General features: G+C 40.6%; 1 protein-coding gene across 1 annotated transcript; it reads right to left on the reverse strand.

Moving 5' to 3' along the window:
• Positions 1–13,061: 13,061 nt before the first annotated feature.
• On the reverse strand, positions 13,062–18,924 carry LOC6047266 (xanthine dehydrogenase/oxidase). Its single transcript, XM_038264192.1, has 6 exons — positions 18,722–18,924; positions 17,100–17,272; positions 16,495–17,026; positions 16,110–16,436; positions 15,802–16,052; positions 13,062–15,748 (listed from the first exon to the last, which is right to left on the reverse strand). Exons 1-6 carry the CDS (start codon positions 18,759–18,761, stop codon positions 13,271–13,273), a joined length of 3,801 nt encoding a protein of 1,266 aa, XP_038120120.1. The 5' UTR covers positions 18,762–18,924; the 3' UTR covers positions 13,062–13,270.
• Between the last annotated feature and the right edge of the window lie 7,230 nt (positions 18,925–26,154).

Here is a 26,154-nt window from a genome sequence, read left to right on the forward strand (position 1 = left end):
ATATTGCCCCAACTCTTATGGTTCGGCAAATGTCCCCCCATCGGAACATCCCCGAAGCCTCCGGCCACTCTAGGTGGTGGCCACTACTGCCAAAATGTCAAATTTCATGTGCAGTATCAAAAACCCTAAAGTTTGATACCCATATTGCCCCAACTCTTATGGTTCGGCAAATGTCCCCCCATCGGAACATCCCCGAGGCCTCCGGCCACTCCAGGTGGTGGCCACTGTGTGTGTGTGTGTGTGTGTGTGTGTGTGTGCAACCAACCAAACGGGACCACGCGGTCGCTTCTTACAAATTGAGCTGTTTCCATGTATTTTATAGATCTGCATTCTATAGGTACATGCAAATAACTCGCATAGGCATTTGGATGGTGTTAGCTCTGCCGAGCTTCGGTGACCCATTTCTACGCTGGCTAGCCGAGCGCGAGGTCCCTCAGCTTGAGTCGACAAGCCCCGCCCTGAAGAACGTTTGCATCAATCGGATTCAAACGTTATTTAGAACTTCCGAACCCTTGTCAAATGGACAAGGACCCAGCGCGTATATAGTAACAGTAACAGTATTCCTAATTCCAGTCATAGCCTACCAACCAAGTCGCGATGGCCTAGTGGTTAGCATTTTTGCTTACCAACCCAATAGACGGGGGATCGAACCCCGACTCGAGCGACTTTGATTTTTCGTTCATGTTCAGAGTTTCAAGATTTATATTTCCTATAATTTCTCGTTGGGAGCAGATGGGAGTCGAACCCAGGACCATTCGCTTACAAAGCGAACACCGTAACCAGTCAGCCACGGCCGCTCCTTACCACTCCAGGTGGTGGCCACTACTGCCAAAATGTCAAATTTCATGTGCAGTATCAAAAACCCTAAATTTTGATACCCATATTGCCCCAACTCTTATGGTTCGGCAAATGTCCCCCCATCGGAACATCCCCGGGGCCTCCGGCCACTCCGGATTGTGGCCACTACTGTAGAAATGTCAAATTTCATGTGCAGTATCAAAAACCTTAAAGTTTGATACCCATATTGCCCCAACTCTTATGGTTCGGCAAATGTCCCCCTATCGGAACATCCCCGAGGCCTCCGGCCACTCCGGATTGTGGCCACTACTGTAGAAATGTCAAATTTCATGTGCAGTATCAAAAACCCTAAAGTTTGATACCCATATTGCCCCAATTCTTATGGTTCGGCAAATGCCCTCCCATCGGAACATCCCCGAAGCCTCCGGCCACTCCAGGTGGTGGCCACTACTGCCAAAATGTCAAATTTCATGTGCAGTATCAAAAACCCTAAATTTTGATACCCATATTGCCCCAACTCTTATGGTTCGGCAAATGTCCCCCCATCGGAACATCCCCGAGGCCTCCGGCCACTCCTGGTGGTGGCCACTACTGCCAAAATGTCAAATTTCATGTGCAGTATCAAAAACCCTAAAGTTTGATACCCATATTGCCCCAACTCTTATGGTTCGGCAAATGTCCCCCCATCGGAACATCCCCGGGGCCTCCAGCCACTCCGGATTGTGGCCACTACTGCAGAAATGTCAAATTTCATGTCCAGTATCAAAAACCCTAAAGTTTGATACCCATATTGCCCCAACTCTTATGGTTCGGCAAATGTCCCCCCATCGGAACATCCCCGGGGCCTCCAGGCACTCCGGATTGTGGCCACTACTGCAGAAATGTCAAATTTCATGTCCAGTATCAAAAACCCTAAAGTTTGATACCCATATTGCCCCAACTCTTATGGTTCGGCAAATGTCCCCCCATCGGAACATCCCCGGGGCCTCCGGCCACTACTGCCAAAATGTCAAATTTCATGTGCAGTATCAAAAACCCTAAAGTTTGATACCCATATTGCCCCAACTCTTATGGTTCGGCAAATGTCCCCCCATCGGAACATTCCCGGGGCCTCCGGCCACTCCAGGTGGTGGCCACTACTGCCAAAATGTCAAATTTCATGTGCAGTATCAAAAACCCTAAATTTTGATACCCATATTGCCCCAACTCTTATGGTTCGGCAAATGTCCCCCCATCGGAACATCCCCGAAGCCTCCGGCCACTCTAGGTGGTGGCCACTACTGCCAAAATGTCAAATTTCATGTGCAGTATCAAAAACCCTAAAGTTTGATACCCATATTGCCCCAACTCTTATGGTTCGGCAAATGTCCCCCCATCGGAACATCCCCGAGGCCTCCGGCCACTCCAGGTGGTGGCCACTACTGCCAAAATGTCAAATTTCATGTGCAGTATCAAAAACCCTAAATATTGATACCCATATTGCCCCAACTCTTATGGTTCGGTAAATGTCCCCCCATCGGAACATCCCCGGGGCCTCCGGCCACTCCGGATTGTGGCCACTACTGCAGAAATGTCAAATTTCATGTCCAGTATCAAAAACCCTAAAGTTTGATACCCATATTGCCCCAACTCTTATGGTTCGGCAAATGCCCTCCCATCGGAACATCCCCGAGGCCTCCGGCCACTCCGGATTGTGGCCACTACTGCCAAAATGTCAAATTTCATGTGCAGTATCAAAAACCCTAAAGTTTGATACCCATATTGCCCCAACTCTTATGGTTCGGCAAATGTCCCCCCATCGGAACATTCCCGGGGCCTCCGGCCACTCCAGGTGGTGGCCACTACTGCCAAAATGTCAAATTTCATGTGCAGTATCAAAAACCCTAAAGTTTGATACCCATATTGCCCCAACTCTTATGGTTCGGCAAATGTCCCCCCATCGGAACATCCCCGAGGCCTCCGGCCACTCCAGGTGGTGGCCACTACTGCCAAAATGTCAAATTTCATGTGCAGTATCAAAAACCCTAAATATTGATACCCATATTGCCCCAACTCTTATGGTTCGGCAAATGTCCCCCATCGGAACATCCCGGGGCCTCCGGCCACCCGGATTGTGGCCACTACTGTAGAAATGTCAAATTTCATGTGCAGTATCAAAAACCTTAAAGTTTGATACCCATATTGCCCCAACTCTTATGGTTCGGCAAATGCCCTCCCATCGGAACATCCCCGAGGCCTCCGGCCACTCCGGATTGTGGCCACTACTGTAGAAATGTCAAATTTCATGTGCAGTATCAAAAACCCTAAAGTTTGATACCCATATTGCCCCAACTCTTATGGTTCGGCAAATGCCCTCCCATCGGAACATCCCCGAAGCCTCCGGCCACTCCAGGTGGTGGCCACTACTGCCAAAATGTCAAATTTCATGTGCAGTATCAAAACCCTAAATTTTGATACCCATATTGCCCCAACTCTTATGGTTCGGCAAATGTCCCCCATCGGAACATCCCCGGGGCCTCCGGCCACTCCGGATTGTGGCCACTACTGCAGAAATGTCAAATTTCATGTCCAGTATCAAAAACCCTAAAGTTTGATACCCATATTGCCCCAACTCTTATGGTTCGGCAAATGTCCCCCCATCGGAACATCCCCGGGGCCTCCGGCCACTCCGGATTGTGGCCACTACTGTAGAAATGTCAAATTTCATGTGCAGTATCAAAAACCCTAAAGTTTGATACCCATATTGCCCCAACTCTTATGGTTCGGCAAATGTCCCCCCATCGGAACATCCCCGGGGCCTCCGGCCACTCCGGATTGTGGCCACTACTGTAGAAATGTCAAATTTCATGTGCAGTATCAAAAACCTTAAAGTTTGATACCCATATTGCCCCAACTCTTATGGTTCGGCAAATGCCCTCCCATCGGAACATCCCCGAAGCCTCCGGCCACTCCAGGTGGTGGCCACTACTGCCAAAATGTCAAATTTCATGTGCAGTATCAAAAACCCTAAATATTGATACTCATATTGCCCCAACTCTTATGGTTCGGCAAATGTCCCCCCATCGGAACATTCCCGGGGCCTCCGGCCACTCCGGATTGTGGCCACTACTGCAGAAATGTCAAATTTCATGTCCAGTATCAAAAACCCTAAAGTTTGATACCCATATTGCCCCAACTCTTATGGTTCGGCAAATGCCCTCCCATCGGAACATCCCCGAAGCCTCCGGCCACTCCAGGTGGTGGCCACTACTGCCAAAATGTCAAATTTCATGTGCAGTATCAAAAACCTTAAAGTTTGATACCCATATTGCCCCAACTCTTATGGTTCGGCAAATGCCCTCCCATCGGAACATCCCCGAGGCCTCCGGCCACTCCGGATTGTGGCCACTACTGTAGAAATGTCAAATTTCATGTGCAGTATCAAAAACCTTAAAGTTTGATACCCATATTGCCCCAACTCTTATGGTTCGGCAAATGCCCTCCCATCGGAACATCCCCGAGGCCTCCGGCCACTCCGGATTGTGGCCACTACTGTAGAAATGTCAAATTTCATGTGCAGTATCAAAAACCCTAAAGTTTGATACCCATATTGCCCCAACTCTTATGGTTCGGCAAATGCCCTCCCATCGGAACATCCCCGAAGCCTCCGGCCACTCCAGGTGGTGGCCACTACTGCCAAAATGTCAAATTTCATGTGCAGTATCAAAAACCCTAAATATTGATACCCATATTGCCCCAACTCTTATGGTTCGGCAAATGTCCCCCCATCGGAACATCCCCGGGGCCTCCGGCCACTCCGGATTGTGGCCACTACTGTAGAAATGTCAAATTTCATGTGCAGTATCAAAAACCTTAAAGTTTGATACCCATATTGCCCCAACTCTTATGGTTCGGCAAATGCCCTCCCATCGGAACATCCCCGAAGCCTCCGGCCACTCCAGGTGGTGGCCACTACTGCCAAAATGTCAAATTTCATGTGCAGTATCAAAAACCCTAAATATTGATACCCATATTGCCCCAACTCTTATGGTTCGGCAAATGTCCCCCCATCGGATCATCCCCGGGGCCTCCGGCCACTCCGGATTGTGGCCACTACTGCAGAAATGTCAAATTTCATGTCCAGTATCAAAAACCTTAAAGTTTGATACCCATATTGCCCCAACTCTTATGGTTCGGCAAATGCCCTCCCATCGGAACATCCCCGAGGCCTCCGGCCACTCCGGATTGTGGCCACTACTGTAGAAATGTCAAATTTCATGTGCAGTATCAAAAACCCTAAAGTTTGATACCCATATTGCCCCAACTCTTATGGTTCGGCAAATGCCCTCCCATCGGAACATCCCCGAAGCCTCCGGCCACTCCAGGTGGTGGCCACTACTGCCAAAATGTCAAATTTCATGTGCAGTATCAAAAACCCTAAATTTTGATACCCATATTGCCCCAACTCTTATGGTTCGGCAAATGTCCCCCCATCGGAACATCCCCGGGGCCTCCGGCCACTCCGGATTGTGGCCACTACTGCAGAAATGTCAAATTTCATGTCCAGTATCAAAAACCCTAAAGTTTGATACCCATATTGCCCCAACTCTTATGGTTCGGCAAATGTCCCCCCATCGGAACATCCCCGGGGCCTCCGGCCACTCCGGATTGTGGCCACTACTGTAGAAATGTCAAATTTCATGTGCAGTATCAAAAACCCTAAAGTTTGATACCCATATTGCCCCAACTCTTATGGTTCGGCAAATGCCCTCCCATCGGAACATCCCCGAAGCCTCCGGCCACTCCAGGTGGTGGCCACTACTGCCAAAATGTCAAATTTCATGTGCAGTATCAAAAACCCTAAATTTTGATACCCATATTGCCCCAACTCTTATGGTTCGGCAAATGCCCTCCCATCGGAACATCCCCGAAGCCTCCGGCCACTCCAGGTGGTGGCCACTACTGCCAAAATGTCAAATTTCATGTGCAGTATCAAAAACCCTAAATTTTGATACCCATATTGCCCCAACTCTTATGGTTCGGCAAATGTCCCCCCATCGGAACATCCCCGGGGCCTCCGGCCACTCCGGATTGTGGCCACTACTGTAGAAATGTCAAATTTCATGTGCAGTATCAAAACCCTAAAGTTTGATACCCATATTGCCCCAACTCTTATGGTTCGGCAAATGCCCTCCCATCGGAACATCCCCGAAGCCTCCGGCCACTCCAGGTGGTGGCCACTACTGCCAAAATGTCAAATTTCATGTGCAGTATCAAAAACCCTAAATTTTGATACCCATATTGCCCCAACTCTTATGGTTCGGCAAAAGTCCCCCCATCGGAACACCCGCCGGGGACTCTGGACACTCCAAGTGGTGGCCAATTCCAATTATCAATTCCCGCTCATGCCGGCTGGCATGTCTTGGCGTGTCCATGCCTCCAGGCTATCTGCTCCCGGGCCTCCAGGCCGTCTGCAAACGGGCCACCAGGCCATCTGCTCCTGATGTGTTCTCGTCGACGGCCAGCAACAGACTGAATTTTCGGGACCGACCGAGCCGAGTTTTGTTAATTTAGATCGGGGACGTATGCCCCGCCTTTTGCACCCATTCTCCTACATCTCCTTATTCGCTTTTTGCCGCGTCGACGATCCGAAAATTATGAGGTAGAGTGGGGGTGATTTTAGATACATCAATCTCACGTCTCTATATTGACTGATTGGGAAACGTTTGTTCAACCAACCAGCGTGCACCAAAAAGAGGGGAAATTTGCCGAGAGGGGAATTCGTCACGTAACGTTTTCGCTTCGCGAAAATTTTGGATTGACACCCCGTATAGAAACCTTAGGACAAAGTTCTTTGTCAAAAAACATTTGAAAATTTCGTGTTTTTTGTAACTTTGCAGGGTTATATTTTAGAAAGTAAAAATTTTGAACAAAGTTGAAGAGCAGACCAAAAATTTTTATAAATAAACATGAGTGGTTTGCTCATAAACATCACGAGTTATCGTGATTTTGCGAAAAAAAAGTTTTGAAAAAGTTACTTTTTGCGTTTCTTTTTGTTTCGTCGTCCGTGTCTGTCGCGGGTGCCCATGAACGGCCATGATCAATGATGACCAACTTTTCTAAACTTTTTTTAGTAAAATCGCGATAACTCGTGATAGCAATAAACAAATAAGCAAATGTTTTTATATAAAAATTTTGTAGTTGTCTGCTGTACAAATTTACAGAACATTGTTACGCTCTGAAAATTAACCCTGCAAAGTTACAAAAAACACGAAATTTAAAAATGAAAAATTATGTTTTAAATGAAAAAAATGACCCTTCTAGTTCAATGTAGATTCGAAAAAATATTAAATTTCCCATAAAATGATATGTTCCAAATTTTATAAGTTGAGTAACGGAAAATGGCAGAGTTTTTAAAACTTTTTTAGTGTTTTTTTCGATGAAAAATACGTTTATTCGGAATTCTGCGTACGTCATCAAATCGGGCGTCTAATCTTACATAAAAGTTTCTTTGACACCAAATTTCAATCTCATCACCGTTTCAGGCTGCAAATTATTGAAAAAAACCTCTTTTTTCGTATGCTCAAAAATGAAAGGGGTCTTTCCGCCCCTCCGTCACGAGATATCAAAAAATGGACCTCGGATTCGTGATCAGGGACAAAAGCTACCCCTTAGGACAAAGTTTCACGCAAATCGAAGAGGGGTCGGGGCAACTGCTGTGTGAGTTGGCGGAGAATTACTCAAATGACATATTCACTAATTACTTGTCATTTCATTGATCGAGAATGATCTAAATTCTGAATAGGTTCATGAACTCATCCCATTTTCACACCTGCCACAACAAGAATAACAATGCACCAAAAAGTTTGCCAACACTTTTCGTGACCACGTTGATTTTATGGTCTGCAAATTGCCATAATTTGCTGCAGAAAGCAATTTAAAATTTTGCCCCCCGAGCCGCACACGAAAATGACTGTCCTTTCAGCAATTCGTTTAGCTTCCAGAGGGAAAAGGTACAAACATGTTGTAGGGGAAGGTGGGGCAAGACGACCATATGGGGCAAGAGGAACAATCGCTCGTACGGCCGTAATTTTTACAACATTGATTATTTCCAGTATGAGGAATTGTTGCTAGCATTGCAATCAACTGATTCTACTAACACATAACTACCAAACCGACGTAAACGCCACGGGACATAAGATTTAATGAAGTTTTTTTCAAAACCTTTGTTTTCTTATAATATTTGGAAAGTACAAAATAAGGCTTAGGGTTCGTTTTAAGGCTCATTTTATCAAACTGCTATTTTTCCTAGATCAGTAGTGTCCCTACTAATGATTTCCACCTATTATAAAGTATGATTTAACTTTTGGTTATTTTTGTTGAGAGCTTTTAAAAAATCTTGTTCAGGTGGGGCAAGTGTACCATATGGATTTTTAGTATGGAAAAAAAATACGAATCGCTGCAACAACATATTTTATTGAGAAATAAATACATAACAGTATTTAAAAACTGATAAACAATTGTAAAAAAAATTGTCCATGCAAAATACAGTGATATTATGAAAATTTCCTTTTTTTCGTCAAAGCAATAATTTTTTTTTCCTGAAAACGATCTAATTTTAAGCAAAATATTATTATTTGATCTAAAAATGAAAGGAACGTTTCAAATACATTCTAATCTGATGTATCCAAGTGATAACAGTTCAATTGTTAGCAAATTAACATGTTGTTTCATGCATTGTTCCTCTTGCCCCAACGGGTTGTTCGTCTTGCCCCACTAGTTGAGTAGAACGTACGGAAAATCAAATTTTTTAAAATCAATTTTTTACATTAAAAAACAGGATTTTTTAAAAACTCATTCTATCAAAGTCTTAGTCAAGACCTGGAATAAGATGATTATTAAAGAATCCGACAGATTTTTAACGTTTTTTATGGGTTTTAACGAGCATTTCCTTAGCTTGTTACACTTGCCCCACTTTCCCCTACTGGCTAACCGAGGCACAACAATGCAACAATTAATTTTCTAAAAGGAGCCCAGATTTCACCAGGTCCCCAAAAATGCAAAACTCTTATCCCAGTGTTGTCCGTTTTTTTTTTTTTTTGCAGAATGAAGCGTAAATTAAAATGGCGAAAACTTTCCGCAGCCGGACTCCAAACGAAGTTCCAGGACTTTACGGAACCGCAAATGGCCGGTCACAAATAAAAGGATAATAATTCTTTTGGGGCGTTTAGAGCTCCGGGGCTCTTTACTTTCCAGAAGTTGGGCGTAAGAATCTGGGGTGGAAGCCCGCAAGCGGAAACTATAAACTGTTTTGTGTTCAACAGATTTCCGTGGTCAGTGGCGCAGCCAGTAGTCGGTAGTGCTTATGGCCAGTTGGTCCGTGCAGCTGACCCGGGGAGAGCAACTGAACTCTGGGCTCTATAATATTAGCAAGCGGAAGATGCAGTAGCTGGAGTTAGTTAGAGTGTTTCGAATAAAAAGTATGGCATATTATTAATTTTTACCATTTTTTTTAAAATTTATAAGAAACATGCAAATCTCTATCATTTTCTTCTTAGTTTTTTTTTTATTATTTAATTCAATTACTTTTGGAGCTATTTTAACTTTTTTTTTGCAGTCAAATAAAAAAAAAATAGTAAAGATATGTGTTAAACATTTAACAATACAATTTATTTTGAATATTAGTTTGTTCACTCCTACAAAATTATAAAATGTTTGATAGCAGATCTTTCCATTTTTTTAAAGAAAGTAAACTGGGAAGCAATCTTTGCATTCTTAATATTTATTTATTTTAAAACAAAACTTATTTCAACTGTTTGTTAAATGATGATTCCTAAAAGCATGTAAAATTATTGAATTTCAAGAAATTGCAAAGAATATTATTAGAGACCATTAGAAAACTAACAAAGCAATACTTCACTTAGATTAACAAATTCATGTAATCCCATAAAAAAAATACGGTCACCCTGCCCAAACTTGATGGTTTACCGACTACAGTAGTAGCACATTGGCCGGACTAGGAGTGCCAAGCCAAGAAAACTGCACTTGAAAGACTGGCAACGGGGTTTTTTAGTTGCGGCCGGGAACGCGTCCTGCTGTCATAAAGCATTGCCCGGAACAACCCCGCTACCGGAAGCAGCGGATGTGAAGTAAACTCTGTTGAAGAGGGGCAAAAAACGGTGAGTCTTCTGGCTGACCACGGGGACTGCAGAGGATAATAAATTTGAATTATTTTTATTGCTTTGTTTTATTGTTTTTGCACGAAGAGGAAATTAACACCAAGCAGCTGATCAAATTAAAAAATGCTTGAAAATTTTATTTGAAAATGCTCTTTGAACTAGACTAAAATCAAAACACTTCTTCAGTGGAAAGCAAAGGAAATTACCGCAATTAATTTGTTCTTCTCCACAAAGCGTTCCACAAAATTAATGGCAACAATTTTTCTCTGTTAGTTTTCCACATTTTCAGTTCTCCCCAAAACCCCTTTCAGCAAAAAGCTCGGTTGTGGCTTAATCCGCTAAGATCCTCGCGGCCGGAATCGCAGCTTATCGCTTCAAATCAGCTCGCAGAGAGGCCAGCATTTCCGGAACCGAATCGGTGTCTTCCCCAATCCAGCGGGGCCAAATACGCCAAGTTGTTGTATAAAACACGCTCATTAACAAAACATTGTGTAATTTATACGCTCGACCGCGTTAAATTATGCACATTCCTTGCGTGTTTAATGGCAACATTTTCTTATAATGTCAGCTTTTTCTCTCCAGGAGGAGCAGGGAACAACCCTCGTCCATCGCCGGAGGGAAACGGAATAATTCGTTCGTCCTCCTGGGGAAAGTTGGAAAATTGGGGTGCTCCAGATTTAAAAGCGATTAAAAAAAACTAAAATCCAACTAAGCTTTACAGATACAGATGCAAACAAAAGATTTTCAATTTAAGTTTTTATTCTTTCTCAGAATGTAATTTTGTAATTTATCTGAAAATCAATATCAAAAACGACATACATTTAAAAAAAAAAAGCCAGGTCTCAGATATTTTGTATTAACCAAAGGCTAACGCAGATATTATTGCAATGTGTTGTTCATTTGCTCTGATCAAAGGCATGATCCGAATACTAAAAGATAGAAAATGACAAATAAGCAAGGTTGTTAATCGATATAATTATCGTGGATAATATTATCGTTTAACCATTCTATCAGCGATAATCTTATCATAAATATTGAACGATAACTAATCTTTAAAATCTTGCTTAAATCGACTTGATTCAATCATGTCATGTTGAATTTTCAATGCTTTTACTAAGCATACATTTTTTGAAAATGTAGTTAGTTTATAGATTTCACAAAATACTTTATTTTTGGAAAGAACTCAAATTTTCAGGACTTGCAATATGGGTATCAAACTAATCGAAGTTTTGTATGTTTTTCACTTTTTCTAGTTTTTTTAACTACTAAAATTTTCACAAAATACCATATTTTTTCGAAAATAATGAAATTTTTACAAACTACAGTATTTTTTCGCAAATACTCAAATTTTTAAAATTATATGGGTATAAACGAAGCAAAATTTTGTATGCTTTTTCACTTCATTAGAGTTGTTTCTTGATAAAAACTAAAATTTTCACAAAATACCGTATTTTTTCGAAAATACTCAAATTTGAAACAATTGCAATATGGGTATAAAACGCAACGAAAGTGGAATGTTACATGCTTCAAACAAACATTCAAATTTTGTATGCGTCATATATAATATTGCTTCGTTTGATACCCATTTTGTTTTTCAGTTATTTACAAAAAAAGTGCAAATTTTGAACTTTTGAGTATTTTTGAAAATACGGTATTTTGTAAAAAAAATAGTATTTTTATAGTTTTTTTTAAACTATAAAAAATTCAGATGCATGCCAAATTTTGCTTCGTTTGTTACCAATATTGCATTTTATGAAAGTTTAAGTACTTTCGAAAAAACACGGTATTTTGTGAAAATTTTAGTATTTTCCAAAAAAAGCTCTAATAATTTAAAAAATCATAACAACAGTTGCTTCGTTTGATACCAATGTTGCAAATTATAATTTTTTTTGTATTTTCTATATATTTTGATATTTTGTTAAAATTTTAGTGATTTACAAAAAAAAATATGAAAAAGTGCGAATTTTGAAACTTTGCAAAAGCAATCCACTTAAACGACCCCCAAGTCTTTTGTGGGCTCTGTTGCAAGTTTCTACTCATTTCTAGGCGTCCGAAGGTTATGTGTGGTGAGTCACCCATAGCCTCTTTATACGCAAATGGACCGACGTTTTACTTCCCCATCCGATAGAAGGCGTGGTCAGGCAAATCTCGTCACGAAAAATGCCACCGGGTCCGTCTGGGATTGAACCCAGGCCATACTGGGGTTTGGAGGCTACCACGCTAACCACTAAACCACCGGACCCGGCTCTGAAACTTTGAGTGTTTTTAAAAACACGGTGTTTTGTCAAAAATTTAGTATTTTTAATAGAAACATTTATTAAGTAAAAAATATACACAATTCCGCTTTGTTTGATACCCATATTGCAAATTATGATAATTTGAGTATTTTCGAAAAATGCGGTAGATTGTGAAAATTGTATAATTTTTTTTTTTCATAAAAAACTATAAAAGAGTTGAAAAGCATATGAAATTTCACTTTGTTTAATATTCATATTGCAAATTATGAGAATTTTAATTCTTTGGAAAAATTACGGTATTTTGTGAACAATTATGAGTATTTATACGTTGAAACTTACTACATTTTAAAAATAAATATTCTTAGTGAAAGTATTGAAATTTTATCATGATATGGTTGAATTGGGTCGATTTTAGAAAGATCGTTATCGTCCATTATCGGCGATAAGATTAACGCCGATAGAATTATCGATAATTTTATCGTTAACAACCTTGCAAATTAGTTCCAAATTACACCCAAAACTGGGCAGCACTTGTCCGAGAGAATAATGGCCACGAGTCGAGAGAATAGTGGTACCATTATCGGACACAGAGAACATAGCTTGAAATTGCCGAAAGAATTAAACCCTCGAGTTCATTTACAAAAAAAAAGTTCATCTGACCAAACAAAAAAAATCGGATTCCACTTGCTTACTCAAAGCAAGAACTGTCTCAACCACAACAGGTGACTAGGATTGGCCAAAAAGTTAATAAAAATCATCATTTTTAAAATTACATGTTTTCACTGTCTATTTATTTATTTATTTAATGTTTTAGTCTATGTAAGTAGTCAACATATGTTTGACAAAAAAAAATAAACATTTTAATTTGGGGAGCGTTATCTTATAAAGTAACCTTCGTAACAAACCGTAACATATAAAAATAGCTAAAAAATTAAGCATTGGGCTTTGCAAGTTGGAAAAATGTAACATGAAAATTTGAAATTGTATTTATTAAACCATACACCGTTAACTTATTTCATTACGTTTAAAAGCTACACACTAAAAACTAGTCTGCAATACATTACACGGTTTAACCCATCAACACAGCTTAAACTGCTCAATGCTATTCCCAGCCAGCGCCAAAATCTGGTCCGGCGTCGACGGCGCCCCCAGAGCAATCCACTCCCGCGCCAACCCAGCATCCTTCCGGGCGGCCATCAATGCGTGCCGCAGGGCAAAAATAATCGAAATGGTCATGTTCATCGCCGGCTCACCGGTAGCCTTGGAGCGCAGCACTCCCGTCTGGTTGGAGCTACCCTGCAGAAACCGGATGCGGAAGTCCACCGGAATGTCTTTGGCACCCGGGGGTTTGTACGTCCAGGTGCGGTTCGTCAGCAGGGCACCATCCTTCGGATCGAATACTAGCGCTTCGGTTAGGTAGTATCCGAGGCCCATTACGAACGCGCCCTCGATCTGGCCGACGTCGATTCCGGGGCTAAGGCTTTCGCCGACGTCCTCGAGGATGTCAACGCGGCGGAGTTGAACGTTTCCGGTGAGGACGTCGAGCTCGACCTCGGAACAGCTGAGACCCCAGATGATGTACGGGACGAGGTCGGAAGCCTTGACCATGTAGGTGGCACACAGGTCGACGTTCTTGGTGTGACACTTTTCGACCAGGGTTTCCCACGGATCGTTCTTGTTCTCTTCCTTGATTGGTTGCATGCGCTCCAGGATCAACTCGCAGGCACGTTTGACCGCATAGGAGACAGTCTCGCTGGCCCTGCTTCCTCCAGTGATGATAGCATTCGGTGAAGTAAGTGTGTTGGTTGGTTTGATGGAAATCTTCTCAATCGGAATGCCAAGCGTGTACGCAGCTACTTGTGACACCTTGGTATTCATGCCCTGTCCCATTTCGATACCTCCGTGAGAAATCGCAACGGTACCATCATCATGGTAGATGCTTACAATAGCGCTCACCGATCCAAAGTAGCCCAAAGGATACCGCATCGGAACAATGGCAATGCCTCGTTTGCGCCAACGATGTTCCGCGTTGAACTGTTCGATTTCCTTCTTTCTAGCATCGTATTCAACGTCAGCTCGGAACTGCGGCATCAGCTCCAACATCTTCAGGTCTTTTGGCATGTTTGCCATGCGGACTTCCAACGGATCAAGCCCGGTAGCGAATGCCACGTGCTCCATAATGGTTTCAATCATTGCAATTCCTTCGGTAGTTCCCGGAGCACGACAAAAGGTGTTGCTGGCGCAATCCGTTTTTACTCCCTTGGCCACTGTCTTAAAAACGGTATCATCGTAGCAATTGGTGAAGAACGTACCGGCATGGAACATGCCTTCGTTGAAGTTCGATCCAAAATCATGAACGTATTCGTTGAACAGCTTGGTGATCTTGCCCTCCTTGGTTATATCAACCTCGTAATCGGAAACGAGCGGGTATCGTTTACCAATTGCCTCCATGTTGGCCTCCAAGGTCATCACAAATCGAACTGGTCTCTTCGTAAAGTGGGCGGCCAGTGCACAAGCACACGCGATCATCGTAGCTCGTGTTCCCTTTCCACCGTAGGCACCTCCCAGCCGGCGAACGTACAGGTTCAAGCTGTTCTGGGGAACCTTCAGCATCTTGGCAATTGCCATCTGGGTCAAATCCACCCACTGAGTCGCCGAGTACACGTCCATACCGTCCTCGATTGGGATGCACACGCAACATTGCGTTTCCATGTAGTAATGGTACTGACCTCCAATCTCGAAGTGACCTTTCACTTTCATGTCCCCTTCCGGAGCGGCCTCGTAACTTGCTCCAAGCTTGCTGTACGGCATTTCCTTGATACGATCAGCGACCTTGGCTTGAAGAACATCCTGCACTGTTGGGTACACTCTAGAGTTAGGCTCTCCATACGACACCTTCACAAGTTTAACGACCCGATTGGCCAAAGCGAACGATTCCGCCACGATCATGCCTACAGGTTGACCGTGATAGGCTACGCGATCGCTACAGAAGACCTCCTCGATATCCGATCCCATATAGTTGGGGAAGTACATAAAGTTGTTCGCTCCGGGAATGTCCTTTGCGGAGAAGAACGCCACAACTCCAGCTTGCTTCAAAGCTTCCGAAGCGTCAATCTTCTCGATCTTGGCGTGAGCTTTGGTGGCCAGCACAAACGCTGCATGCAGCTCGTTAGGTCGTGCCGGAATATCGTTGGTGTACTGAGCCTCGCCGGACGTCTGCGCCAAACCTTCAATCTTGGGAATGTTCTTGGTGAGGGGCCAGTTTTCCTTGTACGTGTCGAATCGCTGTGAGGCGGTAGAAACCGGTCGCTCAAGGACCGAGCCACCGGATTTGTACTGGGACTTGATGGACGCGTTGTCTTCGGAGGCGATGTTGAGTACGAACTTGTAAAACAGTGAGAGGGCAAGGTTCTTGCGGTATTCGGGGGATGCGTCCGGAAGGACCCAGTCCGGGTTGAGCTCGTTGGACAGCGTTTTGAGAGCCCTTTGGAAGACGTCGTTGGAGAACAGGTTTTTGCCGGCGAGGAACTTTTCAGTTTGAGTGGCGTGCGTGAACTGTCGGAAAGAATTGTTGTAGATGAAATCATATGACCCACTGCTAATCTTACCTTAGGATTGATTCCGCCAAAGCAAAGTGAAGCAGACTTAACGGATGCCTTATTCGCGTTGTACTTGATCATGAACGCACCGTTGACGTACGCGTGGGCGTTTTGTGCTCTCGGCATGATTTTGAACGAGCGGAAGACGAATACTTTGGGATCCAGCGGTGGTAGAACAACGTTGAGAACCAACTTTTTCTTCATGTATTTGGACACAAATTGAGCTGGAGAAATGGTTCTGGTCTTGCCACAGGATTTCACTGAAATTAAACTGTTTTAGTCCAACTAGTATAGATCGTATTCTAAAGGAATCTTACTGATAGTCAACTGAGCTCCAACGGCCTCCAGGATCAAGTACAAATCCGAAGGGAACTCGTTGTGCTGATTCTTGATGCACAAATTTCCAGCGATTGTTCCGGTGTTGCGTACGGGGTCATTGGCAATCAGGTCAATATGCTTAACGAGCTCCGCACAGTAGCCAAAATTCGGACTCTTTGCTGCGACATCCGTCAGAATGGTCATAAGCTCGGTAAGCGAGACATTCGCCCCAACGGTCAAGTTGTTCCCCATGGAGTGCGATCGCAGCTCTTCGATTGAAGTGACATCGATGAAAACCTGCAAGTCATCGCTTCTACGGTAGACACCTGAAATCACGGATTGCTGTTAGTCATACTTCTGGATAATGAATCGATTAGCGCATACCGTGGGCAGTGTTGCCAGCGACGAGCATGTACGGCTTCGTTTTGATTTTCTCAAAGATGGCAAACACATCGCTGATGTTGTAGACCTTGTGCCACTCTTTGTCCTCGGCAAAGCTAAGATGGACTACCTTCTTGTCGTTGATCTTTTCTGCCACGGAACACTTGCCAGCACACGCCGATCCAGTTTTGGGACAAATCTTGGTCAAGTCCTCAATATCTCGGCACGCCTCCTTGAGACGAGGCTCAGCGTCAACAGCCAGCGATTTGAACGCGTCCAGAATCGGTCGATATCCGGTACAACGGCAGATGTTTCCTCCGAAAGCGTTCTCGACCTCGGCCATGGTCACCTGACCGTTCTTGGACTCCAGCAAGCTGTACATGTTCATGACCATGCCCGGTGAGCAGAACCCGCACTGGGATCCGTTGAAGTGCGCCAGAAGCTTCTGGGTCGGATGGTAGCCATCTTGCTTGTCTCCAATTCCTTCGACCGTTAAGATATCCAGACCGTGGCAGGATAGTACCGGGAAAAGACACTGAAATTGAAGTTGAATGCGTGTTAATTTTGAACAATTGCGATTGGGATTGAAGTTCGCCGCCATCAATTACCGAGTTCACAGCCCATGATGACTTCTGCTTCGTGACCGGATGGATTCCGTTCACGTTGACGACGCAAGCTCCACAACCTCCCTCCAGACACATGAACTTTGTCCCGGTGAGGTGGGCATGGTTGCGGATGAAGCTATTCAGCGACGTGTCAATCGGGACGATCTTCGGGTCGACTTTGTTGATGTTTGGTGTGAAATTGCAAAGTATTATTAGGGGCAGGGGGGCAGAATGGACCATGGTTGCAGAATGGGCCACCCTTGATTTTGGATTTTAGAATGGATTTAGACCAACTGTAAGGCAAGGGTCTTATGAAGGACGTCAAATAACATCACCACACCGAAAACGACGTTTGAATTCATTGTATTTTTTCGAATTATGAGCAAAAATGTAAATTTATTGACAAAACCACGCAAATGTTGTTTATTTTGAGGTTCTTAAATAAGCTTTCTCGAAAGTTAGATTGTTTGAAAAAGTTTGTTCAATGTTTATAATGTTACAAGGAGCTATTACGAAGGTAATCAAACAACAACGGAACCTTCAAATCATTTAGAGGCTTGGTGGTGGAAGTGTTAAATAAAAATCCACTTGGGGGCAGATTGGACCACCCTTTTCCTGCCTTACAAAAACAATCAAAAGTTATGAAATTTTGGTTAAATGGATTATGTCGCTCCTGGTAGGTTCACAAATCACGTTTAATGCAACATAAGTTGACTTTTCAGTTGTTTTGATGCTTATTTGTAAATATAGTGTCTTATTTCAACATATTAAAACTATTTTCAAAAATGTTTGTTTTGATAAGTGACTTTTTTCATAAAAGTGCTATAACTTCATGGAAACTATGTTAGAAAGGTCCCCTAAGTCATTTATTATCTCCCTTCAACGTTTTATTAGACAAAATTGCTTGTTTTCTAATGTGGCCCATTCTGCCCCGCAGGGTGGTCCATTCTGCCCTGGAAAAGAAGTCGAAAAACATTTTTTTTTAAATTGCATTAAAAATAGTTTTAAGCTAAAAAAAAATCATCAACCAAGTATACAACATTGAAGGGAACTTCCCAAAGCATAAGCCTACTACACTGAATTCATAAATTTGTATGTTTTTCTATGGTTTTTGATGCATTTTTCTTAGGCCTGCCCCTATATCTTTAATTCAATGCACATAACATTCTAGCCTAGTCATGTATCATTATTTGTGCAATGCAAACGAAATGAAGTATATTTGCTGTGACGAGTTTTCGCTATCAGTATTGTCGGTGACACGCGAGAGTCTCGAAGGTAATTATCTAATCTGAGGGTAAAAGGCGGTTTGAGGTAGAATGGGAAAACGCTGGGGTTTCCAATCGGGACAAACTGTATTCAGAGAAAGACAAGGCCTAAATATGGTGATGATCTTGTATAATTAGTGGAACACCCAACCAAAAATAACTGTAACTATATGGCAACTGAGCTGGACATAATAAGTTAAATTACACCTATAGATGTGAGGCATAGCTAATACGTATTATAATTAAAATAAAATTAAAAAATATTGTAATTTGAAAATACAAGAACTTAGTAAAATGTTTTTTCCTCAAACTTATAAGAATGGCTTAAAGTATTTCACGACATTTCCCAACATTACTTACCATTAAAAGTCTTTCCGTTAATTGTAAACATCACCTCCATTGTTTACAATTTTTCAATCTTTGCCAACTCAAACGCGAAAAAGCTAATTTTCCTCAATCGCCCACAATTCGCTTTTCTCAGCTGCTCACTGTAATTTAAATTTATGTTTGCATAACAGAAATGTTGCGGAAATCAAAACGAAAAGCGTCTTCTCACTACGACTAATTGTGAGTGAGTGTAGGGCCGCGAGCTCGACAGTGGCAGTTTAAACTACCTTTGCGCAATTAGATGAACTTGGTGTGGCGCGCCGTGTTTGTTTGTTTCGAGTGTGGGTTGAGTCTAGATCCAATCAAAGTTTGTGAATAGACTTTTCTGCAACAAAAGTAACTTTTCTCTCTGGCATAATTTCTTCAATAAGAGAGGCAGAACTTGCAACAAAACCGTTCCAGTAAAGTTTTCTCCTCCTTTGTTATGCTCTCTTGCAGAACATCTGCAAAAGAGAGAGTTGCAGAAAAGTACGGGAACATGCTGCGAAAACGTTACTTTTGCTGGATGCTAAATTCTGCAAAAGCTGCAGTAATTCTGCGGGTACGGGAAAAATCCTAATGTTTGAGTTAAAATTTGGCAAATCATTCAATTTTGCGCCTAGCTTAGTGATTTGAGAAATCGTGAGTATGAGTCTTTGCAAGACTACACATATTTAGAATATTTCCAATCTTCAAAGAAGCTTTACGAATTACAAAATTAATCATTAAAATACAATTTACACTTTTTTTTTTGTGGAAGCGGCCGTGGCTAACTGGTTACGGTGTTCGCTTTGTAAGCGAATGGTCCTGGGTTTGATTCCCATCTGCTCCCAACGAGAAAGTATAGGAAATATAAAATCTTGAAACTCTGAACATGAACGAAAAATCAAAGTCGCTCGAGTCGGGGTTTGATCCCCCGTCCTTTGGATCGGTAAGCAAAAATGCTAACCACTAGGCCATCGCGACTTGGTGAGCTATAATTGGAATTAGGAATACTGTTACTACCAACTATATACGCGCTGGGTCCTTGTCCATTTGACAAGGGTTCGGAAGTTCTAAATAACGTTTGAATCCGATTGATGCAAACGTTCTTCAGGGCGGGGCTTGTCGATAAAGCAGAAGTACCTCGCGCTCGGCTAGCCAGCGTAGAAATGGGTCACCGAAGCTCGGCAGAGCTAACACCTTCCAAATGCCTATGCGAGTTATTTGCATGCATAGAATGTAGATCTAAAAATACATTGAAACAACTCAATTTGTATGAAGCGGCCGCGTGGTCCCGTTTGATTGGTTGCACACACACACACACATTTACACTTTTTTGTTGTGCCCAAAAAAAATCTTCAGCAGTGAATCAAATGAATTAAAGAAGAAACTATCATTTGATTATCTCTGCACAATCACCATCAGAGAGCATAGCATAAAATGATATGTGAAAATTCAAAAATCTGTATCTTTTGAAGGAATTTTTTGATCGATTTGGTGTCTTCGGCAAAGTTGTAGCTATGGATATGGACTACACTGAAAAAATATGATACACGGTAAATTTTTTTTGGTGATTTTTAATTTCACTTTTGGTCACTAAAACTTGTTTTGCAAAAAACACTATTTTTAATTTTTTTATTTTTTGATTTGTTTTAGAAGACATCAAATGCCAACTTTTCAGAAATTTCCAGAACGGGCAAAAAATCTTTGACTGAGTTATGATTTTTTGAATCAATGCAATTTTTTTAAAAAAATCGAAATATTGGTCGCAAAAATTGAATTTGCAATCAAAATGTACTTTAGTGAAATTTTGATGAAGTGCACCGTTTTCAAGTTATAGCCATTTTTAGGTAACTTTTTTCAAAAAAGTCGCAGTTATTGATTTTTTTAAAATATTGCCCATGTCTGCACACCTTTGAAAAAAATATTTTTGAAAGGCTGAGAAAATTCTCTATATTTTACTTTTTCGGACTTTGTTGATACGACCCTTAGTTGCTGAGATATTACCATGCAAGTGTTTAAAAACAGGAAAATTTATGTTTTCTAAGTCTCACCCAAACAACCCTCCATTTTCTAGTGTCGTTATCTCAGCAACTAATGGTCCGATTTACAATGTTAAAATATGAAACGTTCGTAAAATTTTCCGATCATTTCAAAAAAAATATTCTCAAAAAATTTTAATCAAGAATTTTCTCAGCTTTTCAAAAATATTTTTTCAATGTGGGCAAACATGGGCACTATTTTTAAAAAATCAATAACTGCGACTATTTTTAAAAAAGTTACATAAAAATGGCTATGACTTGAAAACGGTGCACTTTATCAAAATTTCACTAGAATACTTTTTGATTGCAAATTCAATTTTACATCGAAAAAAAGCAATTGAAAATTTTTTGCGACCAATATTTCGATTTTTTTAAAAAAATTGTATTGATCCAAAAAATTATAACTCGGTCAAAGATTTTTTGCCCGTTCTGGAAATTTCTGAAAAGTTGGCATTTGATGTCCTCTAAAACAAATCAAAAATATTTAAAAAAAATTAAAAATAGTGTTTTTTTTTTGAAAATTTAGTTTTAGTGACAAAAAGTGAAATTAAAAATCACCAAAAAATTTTACCGTGTATCATTTTTTTTCATACCTACAACTTTGCCGAAGACACCAAATCGATCAAAAAATTCCTTCAAAAGATACAGATTTTTGAATTTTCACATATCATTTTTGTATGGACAGCTGCCAAATTTGTATGGAAAATTATATGAACGAACTAATGATGCAAAATGGCTTCTATGGGCATACCGAAGGCACCAAAAAAGTTTCAGACGGATTAAAAAATACAAAAAAATCGAATGACCGAAATCTCAGAGAATTGCTCAAAAGCGAAAATGAGAGAGAGAGAAAAGAAGAATGTCAAACGCGAGTGTGTAAACACAAAAATTGCGTTTGGCTATGCTCGGCGCTGAAGATACAAAAAGAAGAGCAATTGTATTTGGGTCATTAGTATTCAGGCTTGATAATTGTAGTTGCTGAGAGCTGAAAGTTAGATATTTTTATAACCCTGTGTGGGGCAAAGGTTAAGAGCGAGTCCACGTACAGAGCATACCCCTTAGTATGGAACGTCGTTTGAACCTCACCAATCTGCCAAAAAAATTCAAGGGTTGTTTGTACAATGTACATATAAATCAAACATCTGGCCAAAATTTGAACACTCTAGGTCAACGGGAAGTGTGGCAAATCGGGACACAAAGTTTTATGGCTCAAAAACGTAAAAAAACATAAAAAGGCTGTAGCTTAGGCAAAATTCAATTAAGTTAAAACAAAATAAGAAGCTGCCTTTTTTCTTGTGACATCTAGTACCCTTGGAAATGAACTCAATTCTCATTAAATGTGAACCGAAGAAAAAAAAAAAAAAAAAAAAAAAAAAAAAAAAAAAAAGGGTTAAAAAGGATTAAAGTACACATTTTAATGCATGTTTCCATTGTGAAATTGTCTAAGAAACACGAATATGATAAAATTATCACCAGAAAATGGGATCTATGGGGTCTCCCGAGCAAAAATATACACTCAAAATATTCACTAAAAGTAAAAGTATCTATTTTATGTGTTAAACTGCCGTACCTAAAGCGTTATCAGTCTCAGATGGTAGTCCTAGAAGTCCCCTAAAAGCTCCAGGTCGAATCGACTAGATATCTGTATGGAACACTTTTTTATTTGAGTTTGTGCTGTTTTTTTCACTAAAATGCCAATAACTTCTTTAGAATTAATCAATTGGGATGCTTTTCCCCGCATTTTGTTGAATTTTTCAAGCCCTTTTATATGGGTAATTCTCCGCCAACTCACACAGCAGTTGCCCCGACCCTTCTTTGATTTGCGTGAAACTTTGTCCTAAGGGGTAACTTTTGTCCCTGATCACGAATCCGAGGTCCATTTTTTGATATCTCGTGACGGAGGGGCGGTACGACCCCTTCCATTTTTGAACATGCGAAAAAAGAGGTGTTTTTCAATAATTTGCAGCCTGAAACGGTGATGAGATAGAAATTTGGTGTCAAAGGGTTTTTTTTAATGTAAAATTAGACGCCCGATTTGATGGCGTACTCAGAATTCCGAAAAAACGTATTTTTCATCGAAAAAACACTTAAAAAGTTTTAAAAAACTCTCCCATTTTTCGTTACTCGACTGTAAAAAAATTTGGAACATGCCGTTTTAAGGGAAAATTAATGTACTTTTCGAATTTATATTGACCCAGAATGGTCATTTTTTCATTTAAAACAAAAATTTTCATTTTAAAATTTCGTGATTTTCCTAACTTTGCAGGGTTATTTTTAAAAGCGTAACAATGTTCTACAAAGTTGTAGAGCAGACAATTACAAAAAAAATATGTATAAACATAAGGGGTTTGCTTATACAACAATTCCCTTTTTTTTACTAAACCGAAAAAAGTGCTCCGATTGGGCTCAAAATTTTTCTGGGGTTTCCTTGCCCAAAATAATAAGACCCATATTTTTTTGTTTGGCCAGTAGGGTGACCTACATCGTGCTAGGGTGGTTCGAAAAATGGCAATTTTCGTCATTTTTCGCTAAAACCACTTTTTTCAAAAAATCATATCTCCGCGTCATTTTGTCCGATTTTAGCTGTCTAAGACGCAAAAGAAAGGTGATGAGTTTGGCTATTTGAGAAAAATAGTAAGAAGTTTCAAAAATCTAGCTAAACATTTAAACAAGTCGTATGAAAACTTAAAATGCTGTTTTAACCGTGTCTGGACCAAAGAGCCTATGTCTGAAAATATTTTTATCTGATTCCTCGGAAAATTTCACATAACTCAAAAGAAAGTTGAAAATTGAAAAATCTTCTTTTTTTCTCTAAAACAGCGATTACTTAAAAATTTCAGCGATGTATAAACATAACTGTATAAACATCACGAATTATCGCGATTTTACGAAAAAAAAAGTTTTGAAAAAGTAACTTTGTTTCGTCGTCCGGGTCTGTCGCGGGTGACGATGAACGACCATGATCGACGACGACCAACTATTTCAAAACAAAAAAAAAACAACAATAACAACAACATAACATTAATATTCTCATTCTTAAGTTTATAAAAAAATGCATTTTACTTCATCGGCAATTTTTGGTTATGTTAAGCAGAATGACGATAGAATTTATTAAGATCGTTAAAAATGGAACCCCACAATATTGAAGACTATTAAATTAAACCTAGCAATTGAAAAATTAACTATTTATTCAATTTTTAAACACCGCTCATTAAACCCAAATAGCGACATCCCAACCACCAACCCGTTTATAAGCCACCCCCAAACCATTCCAGTAATCCTGCCAAACGAGCCTGGAACGGAAGTTAACTTTTTGTTCAAAGAATAATTACCGACAGGCAAACGTGACGAAAGGGATTCCTCCTTGTTCAACAAAAACAACAACATTGGGGGGACGAAACATTTGGTAGTCGACATTTTTTTTGCAGCAACAAACAGGTTAGTCCACTCATGTTTTGCTTGCTTTTTTGCAAACCGTTGACATCCGAGACTTCCATTTGGATTGGACATTTTCCCCCACCCTCTGCAGTATTTTCCCAGCCAGCCAATTCACCATTAAATGCTTGTTATTCGCCGCTGTCACGATCCTACCATAAACAAGTACTTTTTGGGGAGGCCAGGATACTAAATAGCTTTGCGAGACAGCAGCGTGCCAAATGGACTGCCAGCAGGACTTCAGGACGCTTGGCTGGTATTGCAGTTCTACACGAGCGGGTTTTCCCGCTTAAGACGTGTGCTAGAAAAGCGTACTCAACAAATGATGACGTAACGATGTGGGTTTTGTTGATGTTGTACACATTAAGACATTATTATTAACGTGGTGAAAATTGTCATCAGAATCTCTTTGTTATTTTTAAAACAGCGACACCGACTTCAAATTCTGGAAATTCATCTACTTTGACTCCGACATCGTTTCTACTTCTGTTCCTCAAAAATGTGTTGATTTAGCCAATTAAAGTTGACAATTTATTCGTGTTTTTAAAACTTTCCAAAATAATCATTTTTTATTCTAATTTTTCAAAGACATTTGCGTCTGTAGATGCTAAGGCGGGCGATGGATCTAATTTTGACCCAAATCTTGAATGATCTTAAGTTAGTCAAAATCCAACAAAGGTACATTTGCCTTAAACCCTGTGTCTAAATCAAAATCAATAAATCCGTCTACGGGCAAAACAATCAACCAAAGTGCAACCAAAGTGACTTCCCAGAATTCAAAACTTCCACCAGTAACCGAGTACGAGAAACAATCAGGAATATTCAATCCCGTTCAAGTTCCGTTCCGTCACCATTTCCCCGAGGTGTCAGCTGTGACACACTTTGCAGCAGTTTCGGTTGCATTTATGGTGTCTTGTCCTGTTGTGCTGGTGCAGGGCAATGTAACCTGTTACATACTGAAACAGCTGCTGCTGCTACTGGTCCAGAAGAAGGGAAATGCTGGAATTGGATCCGTCATTCGGTGCTCTGCTCTGGGGGGAAAGTGGGGAAAGAAAATCCGGAACGTCGAGCAAATACAGCAGAAAATTGCATTATAATGCCCGTCACTTTAGGTAAGGGAGTGTGCAAGTTTTCACTTGTCATAAACAATTGAAATGAAAATTATTTTCCGCCACATGTGCTTCTTCGCTGCTTCGTTGAACTTCTGTGAATTTAAGTTTTTGCTTTTCAAGGGTTCGTTAACATTTGGAACATGAGCAGTTCTCTACGAAATCGGTATTTGTTTTTAATTTTATATTTGTATTTTTTAATCCGGCTGAAACTTTTTTGGTGCCTTCGGTATGCCCAAAGAAGCCATTTTGCATCATTAGTTTGTCCATATAATTTTCCATACAAATTTGGCAACTGTCCATACAAAAACGGTGTATGATAATTAAAAAATCGGTATCTTTTGAAGGAATTTTTTGATCGATTTGGTGTCTTCAGCAAAGTTGATACACGGTAAAAAAATTGGTGATTTTTAATTTAATTTTTTGTCACTAAAACTGTATTTGCAAAACAAACACTTTTTTTATTTTTTTAATTTTTGATGTGTTTTGGGGTACATAAAATGCCAACTTTTCAGAAATTTCCAGGTTGTGCAAAAAACTTTGACCGAGTTATTAATTTTTGAATCAATACAGATTTTTTTCAAAAATCGAAATATTGATCGCAAACATTTTTCAACTTCATTTTTAGATGTTAAATCAAATTTGCCATCAAAAAGTACTATAGTGAAATTTTGATAAAGGGCACCGTTTTTAAGTTTAAGCCATTTTTAGGTAACTTTTTTGAAAATAGAAGCAGTTTTTAATTTTTTTTTAATTAGTGCACATGTTTGCACAATTTTGAAAAAAAATATTTTTGAAGAGCTGAGAAAATTCTCTAAATTTTGCTTGATTTGTGAAATCTTTTCAAAAAATCATTTTC

Source organism: Culex quinquefasciatus, chromosome 3 (assembly GCF_015732765.1).
Source record: "Culex quinquefasciatus strain JHB chromosome 3, VPISU_Cqui_1.0_pri_paternal, whole genome shotgun sequence".
NCBI lineage: Eukaryota > Metazoa > Arthropoda > Insecta > Diptera > Culicidae > Culex > Culex quinquefasciatus.